The sequence below is a fragment of the Eutrigla gurnardus genome (genome assembly GCF_963514095.1).
Source record: "Eutrigla gurnardus genome assembly, chromosome: 7".
NCBI lineage: Eukaryota > Metazoa > Chordata > Actinopteri > Perciformes > Triglidae > Eutrigla > Eutrigla gurnardus.
The window spans coordinates 29,805,173-29,830,295 of record NC_139921.1 but is presented as its reverse complement, the minus strand read 5'-3'; the positions used below and the strand labels follow the sequence as shown (position 1 = coordinate 29,830,295).

General features: G+C 45.3%; 1 protein-coding gene across 1 annotated transcript in view; it reads left to right on the top strand.

Moving 5' to 3' along the window:
• kcnh5b (potassium voltage-gated channel, subfamily H (eag-related), member 5b) overlaps positions 1–25,123 on the top strand; it is an 86,879-nt gene that overhangs the window by 42,704 nt on the left and 19,052 nt on the right. Inside the window, exons 9-11 of the mRNA XM_084013654.1 lie at positions 14,032–14,231; positions 16,727–16,786; positions 18,036–18,228. Coding sequence (XP_083869780.1) covers positions 14,032–14,231; positions 16,727–16,786; positions 18,036–18,228 — 453 coding nt within the window. The remainder of the gene's footprint in view (positions 1–14,031; positions 14,232–16,726; positions 16,787–18,035; positions 18,229–25,123) is intronic.

Sequence of the window (25,123 nt, the reverse complement as noted above, 5' to 3'; positions counted from 1 at the left end):
TTGTTTATCGATCTCCTCGCTGCGTTTCAGCACCTCGGACAGCTCCCGCACACACAGCCTTTAAACAGAACGTTAGCCTGAGAATAACTCCTAAACGGGTAAAAGGATCATGTAAGGAGAACTGCTGTTATTGCACAATAAACCCCCGACATCGTAACAAAAAGGAATAAAAACCGAAGTTATGAAAAAACGATAGATTTGATCTTGACAGCTCCGTGTTTGCTGTCTACTTTTATGAGGTGGAGGAGCGTTTTAACCCAAAGAGGAGCCTGTCAGCTTCCTTGTTATCATGAATAAAAATAAACAACCACCAGTATTAAGTTGACAAAATGTTCATTCAACATTGATGTTAAAGTTCCCACAGAAACGTCTGTTCTTTCCCCGCCGACTGTAACATTTTAACACTTTAAGAATGATGATATTCCCAACAGCTTCACTCTTCAACCGAAGCCCTTTTCTCTCTGATTCCTATAAGACACTGCCGGTTATCACATTCTTCTTCTTCTTGACACTAACTCGGCTTCCGGCTCTGAATATGAGTTCTAAACCCCGGGATCCTACCGGCCTTCGTCAGTGTTAAACCTCACTTCTTGCAGTTTTGCCATGCCGCTATAATTGGCATCCAGAGAAGCTGATTCCTTCTCCTTCTTTGTGTTTGTCAAGGTGAAAAAGTCATTAAAGGTATCGGTAGAAGAGGAGGGCAAGTGCTGAGCCCCCGCTGGAAGTGTTTTTATATCACTGTGGAGAAAAAGGTGTGAAGGTGATTTAATAGGACACCTGGATCACAGAGGTGAGGCGGGTTAAAACCACGAAGCGATGGGAAGAAAAGCTCAGCAGCAAAAAAAAAACACACAAGACGAGTGTTATTTCTTAATGAAACCAGAATATACCCCCCTCCCCCGCATGATTATGAGTGCTTTTTTATTTTTACTCAAAGCAAACAATGACCACTGAGAGTAACTTATATTCACATTACTGCATTATTAAAATAATATAATTTATTATAATCAACTATGATCCTTGCAAAGCAGCAGTAAGTCATTATAAAATGCTTCATGAGTGCTTGAAACTATGATTATATGGAGCTATAAGCACATTATGATGCATTATATCATGTAATATTATAGGCCCATCATAGGAAGTGTTACCGGTAGAGGGGGGGGAGTATCAAGAAACCGAGGCTCACTTGACGGGGCTGCAGCTCGCAGGGCATTCTGGGAGTTACCTGAGCTCAGAGAGGGTTCGGTGGCGCCGTGATGCACGCAGCCGGGCGGAAGGAAGCGGCGGAGGTTTTCGCCCGGAGAGCGCGGCTTGATGGCCATGCATCCTAAACGGAAGAGACTTAAAAGACTCAGCGGGAGAGAGGAGGAAGAAGGAGAAAAAAGGGGGTGTGGATGAGCGAGGGGAGGAAAACTAAAGAAGGGAGTGTAGAAAGGAGGCGCGTCGCCCTCGGCCAACTATTTATCCGACTTAAAACCCCGCTTGATGCTGAACGGGCTCCAGCGAGGAACTGGAGCCCCGAGCCACTTCCACGCAATCCCCAAGACGGGTTTGGGTTTCTCTCTCTCCCCCTGATCGCCCCTCACCCACCACACACAGAGAGAGAGAGGGGTGGATGGGGGGGTAAGGAGAGGGGAAGTTGATGAAAATGATGCCGGGAGAACGATAGGGGGAGGAGATGAGATGGAGATGGAGCTGGAGGGAGGGAGAAGTGGGCGAGAATAATAATAAAAAAGGAAGGACAACAGAAATGGGGGATGAAGAGGAGGAGGAGGAGGAGGAGGAGGAGGAGGAGGAGGAGGAGGAGGAAGGAAGGAGCTCACGGCGTCGTTCGCCCCTCCGGCTCCTCAGCTGAGATGCCCTGATTAGTTTGGAAAGCGAGCAGCAGTGAGAGAGGAACACATGTGGCTGGATGCTGAGGGAGGGAGAGAGAGAGAGAGCTGGGTGAGACTCCACTGTGTGTGGCCTCTCTCTCTCTCTCTCTCTCTCTCCCTCCCTCCCTCCCTCTCTCTCTCTCCCTCCCTCTCTCTCTCGCTCTCCCTCTCTCTCTGACAGCAGCAACAACGAGGCGATTAGTCCTCTAATCCATAAAGAGCCACCTCTGTCGTCGTTTCTTCTCATCCCCGCTCCCCCTCTTTCTCTCTCACCATTACTCCCACCCTTTCTTCCGAAGGCATTCCCCTCATTATCTCTCTCTCTCTCTCTCTCTCTGACTCATCAGGATTAGTCTGTGAACATCAAATAACACAATTCTGGAGACGTTCTGCCCCTGAAATTAAAATCCATCCCTCCTCTTCCTCCTGTGAGGTTTCTGGTTTTGTTAAGTTTGCACGATAAAACTACCAATCAGATTCACTTGTATAGAAAGTTGAGTCATTAATCCGCAATGCCGTTAATGGTTTTTAAACTGTGAGAAAAAGTAAAGTCGGGGTTTATTGATCGGGGGCGGTCAGGGGAAATGCTAGCTTTCACTTGTTCACTTGTTGTCATAGCAACGGCACACGTCCAGTGTTAGTGGATCCAAGCAATTGGTGTATTTCGGCTATATGTGTACCTGCATATATGCCAAAAGAAAACGGAGGAGAGAGGGGAGGGCAAGATTCTTTATTATATTAAAAAAAAGTTGCACATTTTCGACTTTTTTTCTCAGAATATTGCGCTCTCTCGGCTCTGTTTTTAATCTTTTTTTTTTTTCATTTTCCAGTACGCCGTCGTAGTTTTGCAATATCCGGGGGTTTTTTTGCCTGCTATATATTCATGCACTCCACCTCACATTGACTCTGGGGAGCTTTCCCTCCACGACTCCATTCCTCTGTCGTTGGACGCTCGGCAGCTCTGCTGTGTTTACAGCTTCCTGCCTCGCCGCCGCCACACCACCGCCACACCACCGCCACACCACCGCCACATTAGTCGCCGTGACCTTCTGTTGATACTGTTAGTCTCCTGACTGGATGTGCATCGCTCCGTCCTCTGCAGGTTGCATTACCAAAGTCGTCTCTTTAATCACGACGGCATCCTCAGAAAGTCACGGCGTTCACTCGTAATGCTAAACATGGCAGCGCTGGGCACCTTGGCTGAACGCTGAATAATAGATGTAAAGGGAGGAGTGCCTTTGAGCAAAGCGACTTGCCCCCCAAACACCGATCCTTGTCACCGAGATGCAAATCGGCGATGGGATGTTCCTGTCGTTTTGAGAAAGGAAGCTAACGAGGTGCTTATTTGTCCCAAAAGATGGAAGCTCTAATCACTGAGTGTAATTATCAGCTCAGTGTGAGGATGTAACCGTGCAGAAACAGTCACATTTGGAGGATTATAATGAGCAAAATCCCGAGACTGAGGATGTCAAAACAGGCTAACGAGGCCTTTTCTCCTTTTCCACGATTCCTTGTGTTTCAGCTGTCAGCTCTTCGTTGTTCACCGGAGCGTTCAGGTGTGTTACGAGTGTTTCATCATCAGATGAAATCCACAACATTACAGTAGAGCTCCGCCATAAATAATGAATATCAGTTTCATCTATTTTACGTGTGCTGTGTAAATCACCCGGGGCTGCGGGAGTGTGTGTGTGTGTGTGTGTGTGTGTGTGTGTGTGTGTGTGTGTGTGTGTGTGTGTGTGTGTGTGTGTGTGTGTGTGTGTGTGTGTGTGTGTGTGGTGATTCACACACCTCATTTCCATAATTATCACCAGTTGTAATCGTCCTCGCGGTGAATCTCGTCGCTGCTCATTCATCTCTGAGCCCGATTCTCACCTTCTCATCCTTTCCCCCTCGCCGTGAAAAAGAAGTCCTCCAAAAGGAGCCAATCACTCCTATTTTCATTCTAATTTTTAAATTTCTGCTCTGGTGAAAGTGTGTGTGAGCCGGCGGTCGGACGGATGGCGTGGGGATAATTGAATCATGCAGGTGTGCCGGGGTTTGATGGATCGGTTCCTCCTCCGGTTTAATTGATGACAGTAGGAGGGGAGAGAAAAATGTGTGATTTCCATAGTCACTCTCTATCTGTCTCACCTAATGCTCCCGTCTCACCTGCTGCTCCTGTCTCAATGCTCCTGTCTCACCTGCTGCTGCTCCTGTCTCACCTAATGCTCCTGTCTCACCTGCTGCTCCTGTCTCACCTGCTGCTCCTGTCTCACCTAATGCTCCTGTCTCACCTAATGCTCCTGTCTCACCTAATGCTCCTGTCTCACCTGCTGCTCCTGTCTCACCTAATGCTCCTGTCTCACCTAATGCTCCTGTCTCACCTGCTGCTCCTGTCTCACCTAATGCTCCTGTCTCACCTAATGCTCCTGTCTCACCTGCTGCTCCTGTCTCACCTAATGCTCCTGTCTCACCTAATGCTCCTGTCTCACCTGCTGCTCCTGTCTCACCTAATGCTCCTGTCTCACCTAATGCTCCTGTCTCACCTGCTGCTCCTGTCTCACCTAATGCTCCTGTCTCACCTAATGCTCCTGTCTCACCTGCTGCTCCTGTCTCACCTGCTGCTCCTGTCTCACCTAATGCTCCTGTCTCACCTAATGCTCCTGTCTCACCTGTTGCCCCTGTCTCACCTGCTGCTCCTGTCTCACCTAATGCTCCTGTCTCACCTAATGCTCCTGTCTCACCTAATGCTCCTGTCTCACCTGCTGCTCCTGTCTCACCTGCCGCTCCTGTCTCACCTGCTGCTCCTGTCTCACCTAATGCTCCTGTCTCACCTAATGCTCCTGTCTCACCTGCTGCTCCTATCTCACCTGCTGCTCCCGTCTCACCTGCTGCCCCTGTCTCACCTGCTGCTCCTGTCTCACCTGCTGCTCCTGTCTCACCTGCTGCTCCTGTCTCACCTGCTGCTCCTGTCTCACAGCCACATGGATCTGATGCCCTCCGATGTTTGACCCTCGGAGCTAAAGTGAGATGAAACCGGGAGCTGGAAGGTCGATCAATGTCTGCAGCGGCTGTCATCTGATGCTAACTGGCTGGAGGAGGGTGGGGGCTGATGGGTCCCAGCAAGGACTCATAGATCCACTAGAGGTCCAGTAGAGATCCACTACAGGGCCCCCCCCCCCTTGTTTACCATCTCCTGGTTCGATACCAGCGGTCCTCCATGGCTTCATTACTCCTGCCGGTCCACGGGGAGACCGCCGCCCCCTTCGGTGGAACCTTCAGAGCCGGCTTATTAAACTCGGGTCCCATTAGAGAAACTACAACGCTCCTTCTTCAAACTTCAAAACTCCCGAGAAGAAAAAAAACAAAAAAACATTTGTGCACAAACAGAAGAAACAAGAATTCATTAGTTCTCATTTTTCGAACGTCTGACACTCTGATTCAGAGGGATTTACACCCGGATCATCCTTCCTCCTCCTCCTCCTCCTCCTCCTCCTCCTCACTGTAATGAAGGCGACCGTTGTCTCCCTCTCATTATTCCTGCATCCGTTTGCATTCGCACCTCCAGAAAAAGCCTCGCTGTCCGTCATCATTAGAACAACGGATTACTAAATAAACCTGCAAACACCTGCCAGGATATTTAAATGAGTTTGTTTTATCCTCAACGTTAGTTTCCATATCGAGCAGCAAAACAGAACAAACCGGCTTAATTGGGTTCGTACGGGTGCTGGAAATCCTTGAAAACACTTGAATTTTAGTGTAAAGTTGATGACTTGCAGGAACAGCGAGTGACATTATGATGTCCGTCTTTATGCTAAGCTATGCTAAGCTAAGAGGCTGCTAGCTGTAGCTTCTCATGTTTATTCCAAAACTTTTTGGTGAGCTTTTGATGACTCAGCAATGTGACACACCGCCGTGTATCTTATATTAATGGATTATAACGGATTAACGGACTCGTCGTGGTAAGAGGAAGGACGTTGTTTTATTTTGAAGTCAAGGACGTTTCCTCCTGATGCCGCCGCAGAGTCGTCACACATCAGCTGTGTTTATTTGAAACGGCGGTGAGCAGCCAATTAGTTTGACCTAATGAGAAGCAGTATTACAGAGGTGATTGTGGAGGCTGGGGGGAGGGGAGGGGGCGGGGCTTGTGTAATGCTTCTGCAGATTTCAGTCAATATTTATATGGAGACAATCAGGCAGAATGTTTTACTTACCCAGACAGCGCTTGATGCACAATTACTGCTTGTCAAAACAGATTTACACAGTAGTGGTGGTGGTGGGGTTTTTTTGGGAGGGGGAGGGGGGGGGGGGGGGGGGGGTTGTTTGGACTCGGCTGACTGGCTCGCTCAGCGTTTGGCTGGCGGAGCGCCGTGCCCTGTCACTGTGTAATGTGTTGTGATGCAGCCTGGACGCCGACTTGGCTCGGCGAGCAGCAAATGGACTGAGCTGGATGTGCTGCTGATGGAGGGGGGGCTCTAAAGGCCTCGCACGCTTTTTTATTTTGACTTCGTGCTGCTATTTTTGGTTTTGTCTGCGTGACGGAGGTGCGTTTGGGTTTTTAGAGCTTCCACGTGGGTCGGCTAGAAGCCCAAATCTGAAATCTCTCACTGTATTGATCTTATTTTGCGTATTTTTTTTCCCTGAACGTGACTTTTGTTTTGTAGTGTGATGTCATCACAACTGACAGGAAGGAAGGAGGGGCTTACCTGCTGATTGACAGGTCCATTTAGAGTCCAACAGACCAGAAAGCAGGGGATGCTTTAGGGGGCGGGGCTTCAATGCTGATTGACAGGTCACTACTAATTTGACTTTAACATTTAGCTGTAGATTTGACTTGAATTACAGAAAGTAACTTTGTTAGCAGCTTCACCCCAGAATCCACATGGATCCAGATCCAGTAAGGGTGCCGTAGTCCACAATGGGGCGACTGCATCCACTTCTTATTCACAGTCTATGATAGCATCGTTATAGTGAACAGATCTGACATCTCCTCATCATTTAATAATCTCCTTCAGTTCAGACTGAGTTTCTAGTGATTCCCGACCTTGTGGTGCTTTCTAGAAAGGCCTCTGTGTGTGTGTGTGTGTGTGTGTGTGTGTGTGTGTGTGTGTGTGTGTGTGTGTGTGTGTGTGTGTGTGTGTGCTGCCTGTCTCTTCATGTAGGAGTCTTGTGACTGATATTTGGGGGTGTCCGGGTTCCCGGCGGTGACACGGCGTCTCCGGCTCTCCTCCCGGACGGTCTGACACATTTCTGTCCCCTCGCTCTCATCCGCTCTGACAAACCATCCTAAACTCCTCCGGCAGATTGTCCCAAACCCGCAAACGGAAAAACAAGCATGACACGGGGGACGGGGGTGGGGGGATTCTCCGGTCGCCATACTGGTCCATCATCATCATCATCATCGGGATTAAAACGCTTGTGCTCTGTTTGACCTCCGTCACTCGTGTGTAGTTTTTTATTCTGTTGCAGAAATCTGTCGTCATCCGGAGCTGCTTTTCACTTTTTATGGAGAAAGTAATGAAGGTAGAATATGGAGGTGAAACTTCCCTTACTGAGATCAGATGATAGAGGAGCTGAAAGGGATCAAAGAAAGATGATTTCTTCAATTTCAACTGGTACAGTGTGTCCATAGTGGGAGGGGCTTACGACGACCACCTGACCCGTGTTGTTGTGGGTCGGACTTCTTGGCTTTCATATCTATACAACCATTGAGTTTATGATTAAATGTTTAACTAGATCACAAACTATAGATCTCTAGATCTGTTTATTCTAACTTTTGTATTTTATCTGTTGTTTTTTTTAATTCACTGTGTCCTAAAGGGCTCTGAAAGGAAAATTAAATGTATTGTTATTGTTATTATTAAATGTTTAAGATTAGATGACAAACTATAGATCTCTAGATCTGTCTATTCTAAGTTATTGTTTGTTCATCAGATTATGGGATGTTCTCCAGAATGAATTTAACAATAGATGATAAAACACTATTTGCTTTTTCTTCTGATGTTTCGTTTCCATTTACATAAATTACTTAAATGAAACTCTTTTGTTTTTCGTGCCACATGAACGCGACGCTGCCTCTGATTTAACTTCCTTTTAGCTATTCAGGTAGAAAACGATGATTTAAAACAGACCCAAATAGACGGTTGTCACGGACCCGCCCACGCTGTGAGACCTACAGGTGATCTCTGGGAGGTGCAGAAGAAACGCTGCGGTAATGGGTGCCTAGCAACCAAAGGATTGTTTAGAGATGTCGCAGTTAAACTTCCTGCAAAGACTCTCCGGTTGATGAGCCTCACTTTGACATTCTGTCCCAGCTCCTCCCATCACCAGGCTCCATCAAGTCATAAATACAAGGAAGTAAAGCTGTTCATCTGCTCCCCACCCTCCTCATCCTCCTCCTCCTTCCCTAAAACTCCCCCTGGCCACCAGAGAGAGGATTTAAATAAACAGAGCCACGAGGGACAGATCAGATTTCTAATACAGTATTGAAACGACGGCTATAAACTGTAGCCTGAGTACTTTGACTGAACTGTCTGAATTCATTTATGGCACCAAAACAAACAAAAAAAAAGTTTTTTATAGACTCAAGTCCAATCAGTTCAGTGTAGCCGAGGTATTTATGTGTTTTATATCAGGCTGAAGCAGTTCCATACAGATGTATTTGGTGCTGAAATTCACTTTTCCCCGCAGGGAGGAGGTCTTTTTGGTAAAAAAAACCACACAGGACTTTCACCCAGGAGACTGATGTTACTGTGAACTGAGTAGCTTTGTTACTCTCTCTGGTCCATAAAAAATGACTTTTCCCTGGAAACTTGATTTTTTTGTGTGGGAATGTTCTGTATTAGAAATATGACACGAGTGAACTGAAGAACGTCAGTGAAGTTACAAGAGGAAGCCTTGTTTATGATATGGAAATTTTGTACTTCTTGATGAGAGATATCTGAACTGAAGACTTACACATGAGAAGGTTATGTGTGAATGTAAATGTGTCCTGTGACCTGTGACCTGTGGCCTGTGGCCATTTGTGTGTGTTTTGCAACCCATGTGTGCCTTGCGACATAGTTGTGGTTTATGACCCAGGTAGGGTTTGTGACCCATGCAAGGTTTAGTTAAACATTTGAGTTTACGACTTCCATCCCTGTGAACTGAGTGAAAACACACCCACAAGAAGATGGATAAATACCATGTTCGTCTCACAACACTTTGAGTCTACACATTGTAACAGACCAGCATGTTGCTCTGTGAATTCTCCTCTTGATCAAGATTAAATCCCTGTTTGGACCTTGAGCTGACTCCGATCTCCTTCCTCCAGTTCTAAACCATCGGGTAATTATTTTAACACTTTACATCCTGCTTCTATGTTTCTGCAGTTTTCTCTGGACTTCTGTCACTTGTTTCTTAAAGCCGTTCATCTTTTATGGCTTAGTTCAAACTTCCTCCCTCCCACCTGGAGACGTTTGATCCCGCTGCTTTCACATCGTGGCGAACGGTGAGCTGGAAGGGTCGAATCCTCGCCGTCGCTCCGCGGCGAGGTGACGTCAGCCCAATTAGGAGTCTTGTGTTTTTGGAGTTTGAGAGCCGTGTGGCTTCAGCTCCGGATCGTCTTTCTCTACCGCCTGAAGGGATCCTGGAAAAAGTCCCAGAAGGCTTCCTGGAAAAAGTCCCAGAGGGGTCCTGGATAAGTCCTGGAGGGGTCCTGGACAGGCTGCTGACTTGGAGAGAATGAAACTGGAGCAGTGTTTATCTCGCCGTTGGCACGATACGCTTCCCTCTCTCTGTTTTTGTGTCTCATCCAAACACACACTCTTTGTGTCACACACACACACACTTCTCTTCCTTTTGGGTTCCCTCCATCCATTTCTTCTTTTTCGCTCCTTGCCATGTACGTATTCAAACTTTATCTCAGGCCTCACAGTGACAGCAGGTCCCTCTTCAACACGACTCGACTGTCTCACACCGGAACCTTCCCATGATTTATATGGCACATAATGGGATCCTTAAAATAATGTTCCCCGGCTCTGCATTCACTACATATGACATGCGATGCCGTATGCCTCCAAACATGATAGGCCAACAAGTCAAGAGAACTTGTTTGGAAGTTGACAGCTTAGCGCTTCCTTCAAGGATACTTCACCGGTGGAAACATGAATCTGTATTAAAATGTAGTCGAAATGTAAAATACATTTCCAATTTGGTGCCTTCTTGACTTCCTCGAGAAAAGCCAGCCAGACAGTGACTTTATGGCACATGTGGATGGAAGACTTTTGTCCAAAGCGACTTACAATAAGTACATTTGTCAAAAGAAGGAAACAAGGAAACCACAACGTATCATTGCCGATAAAGTAAGAGCTAAAAATAGAACAAGTGTTAGATCCTCATCTGAGTAAACTAGTACTTCAAGAGCAACAGTGCTACGATCAGAGTGCTATAGGTAAGGGTTTTTTTATTTATTTTATTTTATTTTATTTTATTTTTTTGGGGGGGGCGGGGGTCATGCTAGTCGAGGTGAAGTCTGAACAGGTGAGTCTTGAGCCTTTTTCGGAAGATGGCAAATGACTCTGCTGTCCTGACATTAGTCGGGAGTTTGTTCCACCACTGAGGACCAGAACAGAGAAGAGTCTGGACTTTACTGAGCGACATTTGTTTGATTTCAGCGATGGTGGTCCAGCCGGCCAGCTGAAGTAGAGGAGCGAAGTGCTCGCTTTGGGGCATGAGGTTTGACCAGTGTTTGAAGGTAGATGGGTGCAGTTCCATTGATGGCCCTGAAGGCCAGTGTCATCGTCTTGAATTGGATGCGTGCTGCAACAGGGAGCCAGTGGAGGTCACGGAGGAGGGGGGTCACATGGGAGAATTTGGGTAGATTGAAGATAAGGCATGCTGCAGCGTTCTGGATACGCTGCCATGGTTTAATCGCAGAGGCCGGGAGTCCGGCCAGGAGAGAGTTGCAGTAGTCAAGGCGGGAGATGACCAGTGCTTGGACCAAGAGTTGCGTTGCATCCTTTGTGAGGAGGGTCCGAATCCTGCGGATGTTGTAGAGGGCAAATCTGCAGGATCGGGCCACAGCAGTGATGTTGGGGGTGCAGGATAGTTGGTCATCGAGGAGTACACCCAGGTTCCTCGCAGTTGACGACGGCAATACTGTGATGCCCTCGACAGTGACCGACAGGTCCATGCGAGGGCAGTCTTTCCCTAGGATGAAGAGGAGTTCGGTTTTATTCAGGTTAAGCTTGAGGTGATGTGCAGTTGTCCAGACAGAGATGTCAGCCAGACAGTCCGAGATGCGAGTTGCAATGTGAGCGTCAGAGGACGGGGGAAAAGAGAGGAACAGCTGGGTGTCATCAGCGTAGCAATGGTAGGAGAATCCATGCGATGTGATAACAGAACCTAGTGATCTGGTGTATAGTGAGAACAGAAGCGGTCCTAATACTGAGCCTTGAGGGACACCCGTGTCCAGAGAACAGGGTTTGGACATAGAGCCATTCCATGTGACCTGAAAGGTGCGGTTTGTCAGGTATGATGTAAACCAGGCGAGAGCAGAGTCAGTTATGCCAAGTTCAGCCAGAGTGGAGAGGAGGATTTGGTGGTTGACTGTGTCGAACGCAGCAGATAGGTTGAGGAGAATGAGAACGGAGGAGTGGGACGAGGCTCTGGCGTCTCGCAGGGACTCGGTCACTGTGAGGAGGGCCGTCTCAGTGGAGTGAGCAGTCCTGAATCCTGATTGATTAGGGTCTAGGAGGTTGTTCAGCGAGAGATAGGATGACAGTTGGTTGTAGGCGGCACGTTCCAAGGTTTTAGAGAGGAATGAAAGAAGAGATACAGGTCTGTAGCTTTGGATGTCAGCAGCGTCTAGGGTGGGTTTTTTAAGGAGAGGCTTCACGGTAGCTGTCTTAAAATCCGCTGGAATGACACCTGAGGTGAGGGAGGAGTTGATCAGGGTGGTTAGGAATGGCAAGATGTCGTGTGAGATGTCTTGGAGAAGAGAGGAGGGGATCGGGTCGAGGGAGCAGGTGGTGGCACGGTTAGATGTAACAAGTGCGTGAACATCTTCAGAGGTGAGGGGGGTAAAGCTGGTAAGACCATCCGAGTTGACGGTTGGGGGAGATGTCTTCTGGGAGGGAATAGGCGTGAATGAGGAGCTGATGTCATTTACTTTCTTGGTAAAGTAAGTAGCAAAGTTTAAACATTTAAATGTTTTTTGTTTACATGGGAGGGATTAATGTTTGCTAACAGAATATTTAAATCCAGGAACATAATTGCTCCCCCATCATCAGATCCCATCCACCCCCATTAAAGTTGTTTAAATCCCAAAGTCTTTAAAGGAGTCATCACCTGGTTTTATACGTATCCAGCCCCCCTTGGATCGCTTTGGATCAATTCGTAAAACTTATTAGAAAAAAAAAAAAAAAATTTAATCAAACATTGAGCTTGTTCTGACCCTTTTTCGTACCGCGATTTTATCACGCGAGATTACGCGCGAGGTTTTGACTGGTCCGGATGTGCATTGTATAATATGTAATGAGGCGCGCGTTGATTCGCCGCAGGAAGGACAGAGCCGGGGGGGCTTGCCTGCATGCAGACTCCAAAACATAATGGCGGCGCTTCGGCGACTTCAGGTAGCGGACGGGGCGGGGTTGGGTGGTGAAAGAGGGGTGGGCTTATAGAGTGCCGAAGCGGAAGCAGGAAGTAACGGCGCCATGGGTCCTTTCGGAGCGAAAAAAATGAATGGTGTTCAATGGACGGAAAATAATTATTATCTGATCCCCCGGTCGTTATGCCTTGGATTACACAAATGTTGTTTATAGGCTTAAATTATAATTTTCCATGTCAAGAGTTTGACCGTTTATTGTGCAATTCTTCAGTTAAAATTCATTGAGAAAACACAATGATAAAGACTACATGTTGTGTCGCGTATGTGACGTCACGTCATCGCCCTTTTCCCTCCCCATCGGCGAAGTTGAGGCTCTCCACATGACCCGACTTATAGTGGTTCTCCCCCCTTTCGATACTTTTATTCTGCCCTTGGAAAAAAGCGGTGAAGTGGAGCAGAGAAACAGCCATCTCGGCGGACTTCGGACTCGGCGGGTGGTGACGTATATCATTCGCGACGAGAACAGCGAGGAGCTGTAGTTCACAAAGCGGCTCACACAAAACCTAACTTTATCAAAACTCTTCGCGCTTAATTGTCGTCTTCTTTGCGTGAAAAATTTTCTTTAAATATCACAAAGAACATATGTGAAATCCATGGCACAATTCAAACGGGACCAGAAAATAATTTGTATCTACCCATTGAATCGCATTGATATTTTTTTGCTTTTGAGGACCCATGTCCCGGAAATGGAGGGGCGGGACTTCACCACTCTATGCAAGTAGCCGCCACGGTGACGTCACCGAAGGCGCAGAATCAAAATCTCGTGCTTTAGGAACGCACACCCTTGTGTGCTATTCCTGTTCGGAAAAAGAGCAGAAGCGAAAAAACGGCGCCACTTTCAAACTCCAGCCTTTCAGGCAAGTTTCAACTGAGGTCAAACACAGATATGCATGTTTTAACAAGAGAAATTGCGATTTCCAGGTGATGACTCCTTTAAACATATTACTTCTTTTCCTCTTGTGTCTTTTGTATTTGCTGTTAGGAGGCAGTGGAGGGGGGGGGGGGGGGGATTTTTGAGTCTCGATGGAAACAGCAGCAGCAGAGAACACAGGAGGCTTTAAGTTTGAACTCCTCGTTTTCATCAGCGAAAGCGTCCATTAATGCAGATCGTCGTCGTGAAGGAGATTTTCTGTTTCTGACCTTTTTACATGTCAGACCTTAATTGCGTGAACTACTTTCAACGCATTTATTTGTTTGTCCTAAACAAATAAACCTATAATCATGCTTGTGCATGTGAAGCACCTACCCCCGCGGCATTGTGGGTAAAGCCTCTGACGTGGTATAAAGTTTTGCAAGTCACATGACTTGTTGGTATTAAAGACCTTCAGAAGCTACGTTTTCTAACATCACTACACATCATAAGAGACAGATTTGTACCTATTAATAAGACATTTACTGTGTGTGTCTGTCAAAATAATGACCTTTTATGAAACACTTTAATGACCACAATGACAAGACAGAAATGAACCATCCCAGGGAACCATTTGATCACCCCTCTCCTCCTCCTCCTCCTCTTCCTCCCCCCTCCAGCGCTGCTCTACGCCACCATCTTCGGGAACGTGACCACCATCTTCCAGCAGATGTATGCCAACACCAACCGCTACCACGAGATGCTCAACAACGTCCGGGACTTCCTGAAGCTCTACCAGGTCCCCAAGGGGCTGAGTGAGAGGGTGATGGACTACATCGTGTCCACCTGGTCCATGTCCAAGGGCATCGACACAGAGAAGGTGAGGGGTCAGAGGTCGTCGAGGGCTGAGGCGTCTTCTGTGTGGTCACGCGGGATTTAAAACATCACACTGCTTTTAATGAAGTGAAAGTCTAGATTCAGATCCTTAAAATGATGTTATGTAAATGTTATTAACTGATTGTGTCGTGTAGGAGCTCCCAGCCGTTTAAATACACGGAACTTCAGCGTAATGAAGGAGTCCAGGGATTTTTGTCTCAGCCAAGGAGGGACTAAATTGCAACGCTGTCATAGAGCATAACATGTTTCCATAGCAACAAGGGTGTGATGCAGTAAACTCATCTAGTAATTACATGTTGTTGCAGTTCATTTTGCACACAGACTTTTCTCCTCCTCATATCCAGGAGATGTGTTCATGAGCATCGGGAAGGTGGGCGCTCGTTCAGTTTCTCAAAGAAAACTATAGAAGGACGCGATACTCAGTCTGGGGGGCTGGTCTGTAGTCTGGTCTGTACTCTGGTCTATATCTGGTCTGTATTCTGGTTTATATCCGGTCTGTAGTCTGGTCTATATCCAGTCTGTAGTCTGGTCTCCGGTCTGTAGTCCGGTCTGTAGTCTGGTCTATATCCGGTCTGTAGTCTGGTCTATATCCAGTCTGTAGTCCGGTCTGTAGTCTGGTCTATATCCGGTCTGTAGTCCGGTCTGTAGTCTGGTCTATATCTGGTCTGTAGTCCGGTCTGTAGTCTGGTTTATATCTGGTCTGTAGTCTGGTCTGTAGTCTGGTCTGTAGTCCGGTCTGTAGTCTGGTCTGTAGTCTGGTTTATATCTGGTCTGTAGTCCGGTCTATATCCAGTCTGTAGTCTGGTCTATATCCAGTCTGTAGTCCGGTCTGTAGTCTGGTTTATATCTGGTCTGTAGTCCGGTCTGTAGTCTCTCCTCCAAATCAAATGTTGTTGCTGTAGCTTTAAATTTAGATTTCTGTCTCTTAAAGCTGTATTCTACGATTTGAAAGGTTTGAAAAAACAAAACTGAATTAATGATTTCATTTAATCTCCTCCTGCTGGAACGGACCATTTCTATTCCTCGTTAGATTATAATCCTCCTCCTCCTCTTCCTCCCCATCGATCTCCAAGTCTGCCTGCAGATAATAACACACGTAGAAAACAATACAAACACGGGGCCCAATTAGCGGCTGTGTTTTGTCACCGTGGGATCCGTTTCACGGTCCAGTCAGCTGTTTTATACGAGAACGCTCCCAAATCTAAAACACACCAGAGAGTAAAACCGCTAATATCACAATATACCAACAGAGCAAAGGCCATTTAACTCAAAACGCCGTTGTTGTGATGCTGCAGAGATGATTCAGTCTCGCCTTTGTTCATATTTAATAAGGCGGGATTGTGAAATATGTTGTTTTTCTGTGTTTTACCTCAATTATTCAGTTAATTAGGCTGAGATCTGAGAGTCTGTGTAACGAGCCGGACAAAGAGATTTACAGTCGTTTGACTCGCCATCCGGAGGGAGTTTAACCATGCGGCCAATAAACACAGACGCGCTAACCTGCAGCAAAGCAGGCTGGGTAATCCAGGACGGTTATTTGGGAAGGTGAGGGTTTTTAGATGCCTCTGCTGAGGTGCTCTTGAGCAAGAAACTGAGCCCTTTTTTCTTGATTCGGAGGATTCTAACTGATGGATCCTTCGCCACTCGGCGTATATCCCAAGATGCATTGCACTCCAAATAACGAGACTCTCATGAAGCAAATCCATCCGTCTCCATCAGAATATAAAGTAAATCCAATAAAATACGTCATCTGGCTTCATTTTAATCAGATACTTCTTCTATGCTCTTGTTGACCGCAGATGGTTGCTAGGCAACCGGAGCGAAAGGTGACGCCAAAAAAAAAAGCAGGAAACCCTCCGTAGACCGGGACGTCTCAATTCAGAGACCGCTCGGTATGGCCGACTAATATTGACCAATCAGGTCTGAGCAGGTGTAATTAATAATTCATTTTATTATGGCCCTGTTCCATTTAGGAGGGCCAGGGTCCAACAAATGGAATGGGACCGTAATTTATTTGATCTATCACACCTGTATTGAAATCATCATTTCACATTTATATACATATTTGACAAAAAAAAAGATTTATTTTTCAATTAATTATGATTTTTGTATAATTTGAGGTGGGTTTTTGCCTTTTTTAAGACATGAATATCAAATTATTGAATGAGTTGTTCTTTGAATCACTCCGATAATTAATCCCCAGAACCCCCACAGGGCCAAATCCACGTCAGACCGATCTGGTGGGTTCGGATCCGTTTGTATGAATCGTCACATGAGGAATGTTGAACTCTGATTGCACGCCGGTTGCACGTCCTTCGCAATCGACCTTCACCATTATGCAATCACGTGAACTCGTCACGGCTCCTCGTCTAGGAGCGGTCTCTGGCGCCCCCCCTCCTCCTCCTGCTCCTCCTCCTGCTCCTCCTCCTCCTCTGTGAACTCGGCCTGACCCCCGTCGTGTCTCTCTGTCTCTTCCAGGTCTTGTCCATCTGTCCCAAGGACATGCGCGCCGACATCTGCGTCCATCTCAACAGGAAGGTGTGTATCCATTCATGTTGTCATCATCACGCTGCGCGTTCTGTGTCTGAACTGTGTGAAAGGTGAGAGGTCACCATGTCGTCAGCTCATGCTTTAATATACTTTATACTTTTTTTAAACACAACAGAGCATTGCCTGGCAGTAGACCTCAGAAAAAGAATAAATAAATACATAAATAAAAAAGATTAACAAAAATGAACAAAAACAAAATGTAAATATAATATACTTTTTAAAAACCACTTGTGTAGATTAGAGACTGCTGCTTAAAATAGAATATACGCATATTAGTCAAATATTACCTATAAATGTACAAATATTTCAAAAATGTATTATTTTCATGAAAAGACCTGCCCATCACTGGTTCTCATTCTGTGGTGATGACTACGAAAGGAAAAGTACTGTATATGTAACCCACAGAAAAACAAAACTAGATTTTTCCTGTGAGGAAGTTTATTTTGAAAATCCTGTATTGGCACGTGTTGCAGGACATTCGTAGGAAAACGTATTTTTTTAAAGATTTTTATTGTTTGATGTTATGTTGCTTATACACTAAACCTGTAAGAATACGGAAAGATGACGACTCATAGTTACCGATTACATTTTCCACGTTCACACAGCGTGATTTTCCGTTTCCTGTCCCCGGACGTTTTCCCTCCACTGAACGAGCGTAGCTGCAGCCGTAACATCACGTAACTGACTCCGGGTCAGCGTTAGAAGCTCCTGGACATCCAACACTTTGAGTCGAGCTGCAGAACTGGCATCGAAACGAAGGACACCTTCAGTCGAGTCTCCGAGGACTAAAACTCTGATCAGTGTTTCCTCTAATGTCTTCTCTTCATGTCATCGTTTGATTTCAAGTCGGTTTTACAGGAATGTTAATGATGTCGAATGAAGGTAATGCAGTAAGTCATAAGGAGGTAGATCAAAAAAACAAAAGACTTCCAATAATTATACATCTGTAAAAAATTAAGCGACTCACGATGTTCAAAGCATCGCTGCAAAAGTTCACTCTCATTATTTTCTACGCTGTTACCATAGCAACAGATGAAAACTCATTAAAGAAAACCATAAAAATACCGACTTCCTGTCCTCTTGCTCACCGAGTCATTAAGAGGAAGATTAAAACCAAAAACATTTTTTGCAGAGGTCAGTGACGAGCAATGTACAGTTCAGATGTATTTCCTAAGCTGTTACCGTAGCAACAGAGTACAACTTCAAAGGGGACTCGACTTCCTGTCCTCCCCCTCAGGTTTTCAACGAGCATCCTGCGTTCCGGTTGGCCAGCGACGGCTGCCTGCGCTCGCTGGCCGTGGAGTTCCAGACGACCCACTGCGCCCCCGGAGACCTGATCTTCCACGCCGGCGAGAGCGTCGACACGCTGTGCTTCGTTGTGTCGGGGTCGCTGGAGGTCATCCAGGACGACGAGGTCATCGCCATCTTAGGTATGTGGACGTCTTGTATATCATTGTTAATATTGCTGGGGTTTTTTTTGGACTTTTGGACAGAGCCGTTTCTTGCTATAAGCGGACTATCCCCCACAGCCACTAGGGGGCAACCAAGCTGCAAGGTTTTATTTATTTATTTATCTACATCTGCTGACAGGCATGATGGGGTCACTGACTTTGATGAAAATGCTGCATCTGTTGAATTTATTGACACATTTGATACCTTTTATTATCATTTTCTGTAGGTTTAACTTGCTTTGGTTTAATTTGAATTTGATACACTGTTTTCCTCTTAAAGTGTAACATATTGATGCATCTCCAGCGGCTCTGTTGTTGGATGATGCCATTTCTCATCATTTTCTCTTTTTATAGACAGAAATTCTGATTATTATTATCTGCAGCCGTACTGTGGATTTAATGACGGATGGAAATCAAACACAAACTGTTTATCGTTCACAAATTCATCTGCAGTGAGAAAAAAGCATATGAGTCATAAAGGAGGAGGAGATGAACGTCCAGCTGTACAAACGTAACTCCTCCATTCATAGTGGAGGATCAAATAATCATAAAACACATGACATGTCCCAATAAAGCAACAGAGAAACGGCTGAAAGCTCAAATCAAACACTGAGCTATCCGTTTGGTTTTGGGCTTTGTGACGGAGGACGAACCATCGAAACGTTTGTGATCCATGTTTGACCTTTTCTGGTTTGAAGGTTATCATAATAAGTCTCCATAAATACAGAAAACTACATGAAACGACATGTTAGACATCCTATTTTCCTTTTTTGAAAAACGTAAAATGTGCAAATAACTGTCTGCAGCCTCGTACTGTAATATTGATGATGGGAAGAAAACATGCTCATTTTATTTTATTTTTACAGCAAACAGTTATATGGCTATTAATTATGCTGGAATAACTGATGGAACTAATATAAAAATCTAACTGTCATTATTCTAGTAACTTTAAAACAACCCCGATTCTTTGATCTTATGGAATCAACCAATTACAAAATAAACGATAAGCGGTAATATCATTATAAAATAATACAAACTTTTCCATTGGGAGGGGGATATAATGTGATGAATAAATTCATACCATTAAGATGTAAAATAAAATATGTGTGAAAAAAAAAATTTGTAAAAATTTTACAAAATATTTCAGGTTAATTTAAATATTAAATAATTATAAATAAATATTAAATAATAATTATTGTCAAAATTATTATTTTGACTCATAAAAGGACCCACATAAAATAAAATATGAGTGGAAAAACCTATAAGCCGCTGCCTTCTATCTCGTATATCTGTTTCACTCACTTGAAAATATACTTTCTTCTTTTTCTTTTTATTATATTATCTATAATAGATCTGTGTTACATTATAATGGAAGATGCTGGTCCAGGACGGTGGAAACTGCTGCAGTCGCTGATCCTGTAACAGCATCGTGATCTGGCATGCAAGATAGTGATCCATTATGTCAGAACTATGGATCCAACTACAGCAAATAGTGAGAATCTGTTGTAGCTGCAGATTATAATCTGAGAGGGGAAGATGAGAATATGGAGGAGAAGAGAAGTAAAGAAACATTTTGATGGGATGAGTTTTGTTCACAATAGAAGAGGAAGAGAGAGAGGAAGAGGAGAGTTAAGGCCTCTTTGTGTCTCCGTCTCACATCCTCAATGAAACGAGGAGGACGAGCCAGCAGAGACGCCGGCCCAGGCTTCATAAAGACTCTATTAGATCTTTGATGAATTGCTTCGTCGCACTAAAGACATTAATCAATAAATCGTCAGCCGGTTGTCATCAGGAGCTGCCGTTGTTGCCGTGGAGAGACGGACGGACGATACCAACATGTCTGCTGCAGTTTTACTTTTAAAAGTGTCACATGGGAAGCTCCGAATACTTTCACCTCTGCTGGGTCCGTACAATTAGAATATACACTCCGTTATTGGTGAAAACGATAACGGATTTGATGTACTGCAGCTCCGGTGAATCCGGTGAGGTGAATCTGGCATGAAGATGAATCTGCCATGATGATTTCCTCTCTAGCGCCACCAGCAGGTTGGCACGTTAGTTGGATTGCCATGAAATCTGATACTTCCCTTCCTCCCAGACTTTTTCAACCAACACTTTTGGGACTGAACTTTAATGTTATCAATTAATTTGGTGCTTATTTTCTATATACCCTTGAAAGTCTCTCAAGGACCCTTTTGGGGGGAAATGCCTTAAAAATTGGACAGCTTGAGAGTTGTCGTTAAACTTTGTGTTGCGGAGCGACCAGAAGAAAGATGGTCCCGTCATTAACAACAATGCTTCCAGCTGCAGGTTTTCTGTGCTTTGAGCCGGAGAACAAAGCCGCCGTCTGATCACAGCCGTTCTCTCTTGTGTTGCCGAGAAGGAAAACGGTAGTTCTGCCAGAACCGGAGCTCGTGTTAAGATAATGAGTTATGCTTCATCATTTATCACGGCACACGTTTACATTTTGAAAGCTGCCGTCTTTTGTTTGAAATGTAGTTTTGTGGTGATTGGACGTACGGGGACGAGAGCAGAGAACCGATCGGGATCATTGCTCGGCGCCCTTTTTCTTCTTTCAAGAATGAGACCATCGCACAGAGATCTAATTTTAAAAACAACGCATCGGACTCAGTGTTCAAAGGATTCTGTGAGTAACGGATTTTGAGGAAAAACAGAGGCCTTAAATGTTTTCCCCGATAGCCGAGGTGGCGTATAGGTCTGATGACTGCCAGCAATTCAACCACATTTGGTGGGTGGCGGGTGCTAGTTTCAGATCCTGCACACACACACACACACACACACACACACACACACACACACACACACTGAGAGGCTGACTGCTGAGCACAGTCGGGGATGAGAAGAGGGAGGAGGGGTAACGATGGTAGAGAGGAGGTGGGAATCTTTGAGTCTCACCTGGTTAATGATGGAGGAGGTTTGATTGAAGGAAAAGAGGAGGACGAGATGAGATGGAGGAGGACGACGTGGAAGGATTTAGAAAGTGGAGAGGACGGAGAATGGCATGAGAGAGGAAAAGATGGGAGGAGGATGGAGGAAAAAGAAGATGAAGAGGAGGATGGGGGAAGAAGAAAACGAAGAGGAGGAGGATGGAGGAAGAAGAACAGGAGTATGGAGGGTGTCGGTCGTGGTTGTAACTCCACTGATTTCCCCAGGCTGTTCCCCGAGGCTGAAACACACACTGACACACACACAAACTAACACACACACTAACACACACAAACACATACACACAAACTAACACACACACACACAAACTAACACACACACTACCACACACTCTGCTCTCATTAACGTGCAACGCCATCCGGTCGACAAACACGAGTGGCGTGCCGAAGGAAAACCAGCGTCCCGATTTTATTTTACAGAGCTTTAACGTCTCTCTGTGACAAGGGGGCGGAGCTTCCTCCTGGGGGCGGGGCTTCCTCCTGGGAAGACGATACAGCACACACACAACACGTACACGACAATACTTCTTCAACTAGTTGAAAGGCATCTATGTCTTCATCAGAACCTGGATGACTGTCGGCCCTTCAGCCCGTTTTATCGATTGTTTCTAGAGAAAACTCACTCCCCGTTGTCTTTTCTTTCTTCTTTTTTTTTTTGCCAAAACGGAGAGCTGATTAATTTTATAATCCATTATTCATGCTTGGGTTTGGAGAAAGGGGTGGAACTTAGTCTGGCCTTCGAGTCGCACGGAAACATGTTCCGGCCGAGCAGGCAACGCGTCGTCATGGTGACGAAGGGGGGACTCGATGTTACGACATCCAGTAATAAGAAGCGGCTGTGTGTTTCTGATGTGGAATACATGAGAGGAGGAATTTATTAAGAGTTGTGTCGGAGGGAAGAGGATGAAAGGCAACTTCGTAATAATGTTTTTCATAACCAACACTCAGATATCTGCCTTTGAAACCTTGTATAAAAGTATCTATTTTTAGACTACATTGTGAAAAGCAGGTTCTTTTTCTAGCCAGGCTAGCTGTATCCCCCTGCTTCCAGTCTTTATGCTAAGCTAAGCTAACTGGCCCAGATTTGTTATTTAAAAATAATGTATTTTTAGGTTTGTATATCATCCTATATCAGGCTTTTAAAAGTGTATAAAAGGATGTATATATGAATATATAGTCACGTGATATCTATAACTATAGTATGTATAAGTATCATTAGACCAGCGACTCATGTGTTCTTTAAAGTAAAATTACTGATTTTGTCAATAGAGTCTTGTGGCTTTGACAGACAGCAAACAGATACAACTGCTTCAGTTTCAGAAAGGGCGTTCTGACAGCAGGATGTGAACATATATTGTAAATATATAAATATAACTACCACTTATATGAATTTATCCGTACTCCGTCATGAGCAGAGTTTGAAAGGAAAAATTAAGATTAAATTGTGTTTTTTGTTCATGCGGTTTCATGCTTGTGAGTTAGAGGTGGCTGGTGTATTCTAATGCTCTTTCTGTGATGATTTTATCATAAAAAAGTTGAATTTCTGGGCACATTTTCTTTTAGTACTGCCACTAACTGTCTCATAAATCCAGAAGTACTGAACACTTCTAAATAAACACAAAGTCCTATTTAAAAAATAGATTTTTAACAGAATAATCTGAAGCTCACAGGAACAGACGGGAAACTCTGCTGCGAAGACGCAGCAGCATAATTAATACATCAGTTATCTAAATTAATCGCCTCATTAGCAGAAGTGGTTATGATTAAAATCACGTTGATCATGTTGGGATTTTTAAGGCGGATCGACTGCCTCTTGTTGAGAACAGAATGACTCATTAAACTTCTTTATTACTTTTTTTTCTCAGTAGAACTCATTAATCATTCATCAATTCATGTTTAAAGAACCAGAATAGAATTTGTGTTGAGAGAAATTGCATCGTAGCTATTTGTGGCGGGGACAACATTTGAGCGCGGATGTGCTTGAATTATTTAAAGGGATGCTTCAGATGCTAATAGTAGTCCGGCTGCTGCTGCTGTAAGGACCATTAGTGGTGCTGGCGGCGGATCTGTGTCGCGGCGGACCAGATAACCGTCTCCGCCCACTCGCTTTCTCCGAGATAACGACCCAGCGGGGTTCAGCGGCGGCATCCAGCCTGAGCTTGGCGGACCGAGGTGTGTTGGCGAGCTGCAGAGAGCGAGATAAAGCAGTTTGAGGGTTCACGCCTCGCCCTGCCCGCCTACAGGCAATTAATTTTTTTAGTCATGGCGGCGGAGGATTAAACGGCTGAAGGCAGCATTCAGGGTCATCATCACCACGCTGGTGAGGATGTTGACTATCAACACACCTGGGTTAATTTTTAAACCAATGTTTTTATATCAATATCAGGTGACGCTGAAGTGTCTTAATCTGTTATTCTCTCTGCTGGCCACCAGGGGGCGACTCCTCTCTGGTTGTATAGAAGTCTATGAGAAAATGGTCCTACTTCTCTCTGCTGGCCACCAGGGGGCGACTCCTCTCTGGTTGTATAGAAGTCTATGAGAAAATGGTCCTACTTCTCTCTTGATGTATTATCTCAGTAAACATTGTAAACATGAGCGATGCTGGGGATGCTTTAGGGGGCGGGACATACCTGATGATTGACAGGTCCATTTAGAGTCAACCAGACCAGCAGGGGATGCTTTAGGGAGCGGGGCTTACCTGCTGATTGACAGGTCACTACCATGCTACCAATGCTAGTTAGCTGCTAAGATGACTTTAACATTTAGCTGTAAAGTTGAACCTTGACTTATAGAAGCTAACTTTGTTAACAACTTCAACTCCAGAATCTAGATGGATCCAGATCGAGTAAGGGTGCTGCTCTGCTGCTCGTGTTCATCAGATCCACACGTTGCTCCTCCACGACCAAATATGGTCACTTCCTTCACTGGTTGCAAAAAATCCAAAATGCCGAACTGGAGGGTTCAAAAGCGCCGTCCACAAACCGGACCATACGGATCATTTTCTGATAGACTTCCAGAGGCGTCGCCCCCTGGTGGTGGTTCCCTTGTCTGGCATTCAACAACAGACCAAACCAAGATAGAGGGATTTAGACTTAATTTAAATAAACACCGGTGCTGTACTTACACGGGTGCATGAGAGTATTTTGTGTCATATTCGGTGTGTAACAGCGTGTGTTACAGGGGTCACGGCCGATTAATCCGCCTCCACCCGTCTAATCACATAACGATCCTCACTGTGATTCTTTATCCCCCCTCTGACCCACGTGACCGCGTCCACATCCAGGCGGCTAATTGGCGAGGAGCTGCCGATCTCTGGAGAGGTCATTCCAGCACCGAGCCCTCCCGCCGGAATCACCGGTGGACTTACTGAGGTGGGGGGGGGGGGCTCGTGGGGGAAGGGGGGGTGTTGAGGTGAGATCCACTCTCTCTCACACACTCTGTCGGCACGCCAGCATGCGTCCGTTCCTCAGCGCGTTGTGACAGCTGGTGGACAGTGTTTTCGTCGCATCATATCCAGATGAAGTCAGAAAAAACGCTGAGTTGGCGTTTTTTTATGGCAGGTTGACACATATTTGAGTCCTTGTTAGTCCGGGTTGTCGTTGCCCGTTTCTTCAGGGAGGAGAAGAAGAAGTAAAGCACCATTATGTCCCACTCTACGTTTTATTGACGGCTGCTACGGAGTGAACTTGAATACTTTGAGAGTTTTTGTCAAAAGAAAATTTCAAATCTCCATCACTGCTGTCGAAAAGATAGAACAAATTAGAAAATCGTGTTCATTGTTGTGATATGTGCAAATGATGTGTCATATTCTTAAGTCAATATACACTAATGAGAACATATTCTTTTTCCGCTATTATAGCTTCTAAAATGCTACACACTGGCCCTTTAAGGGGCATATTTATTTTTAA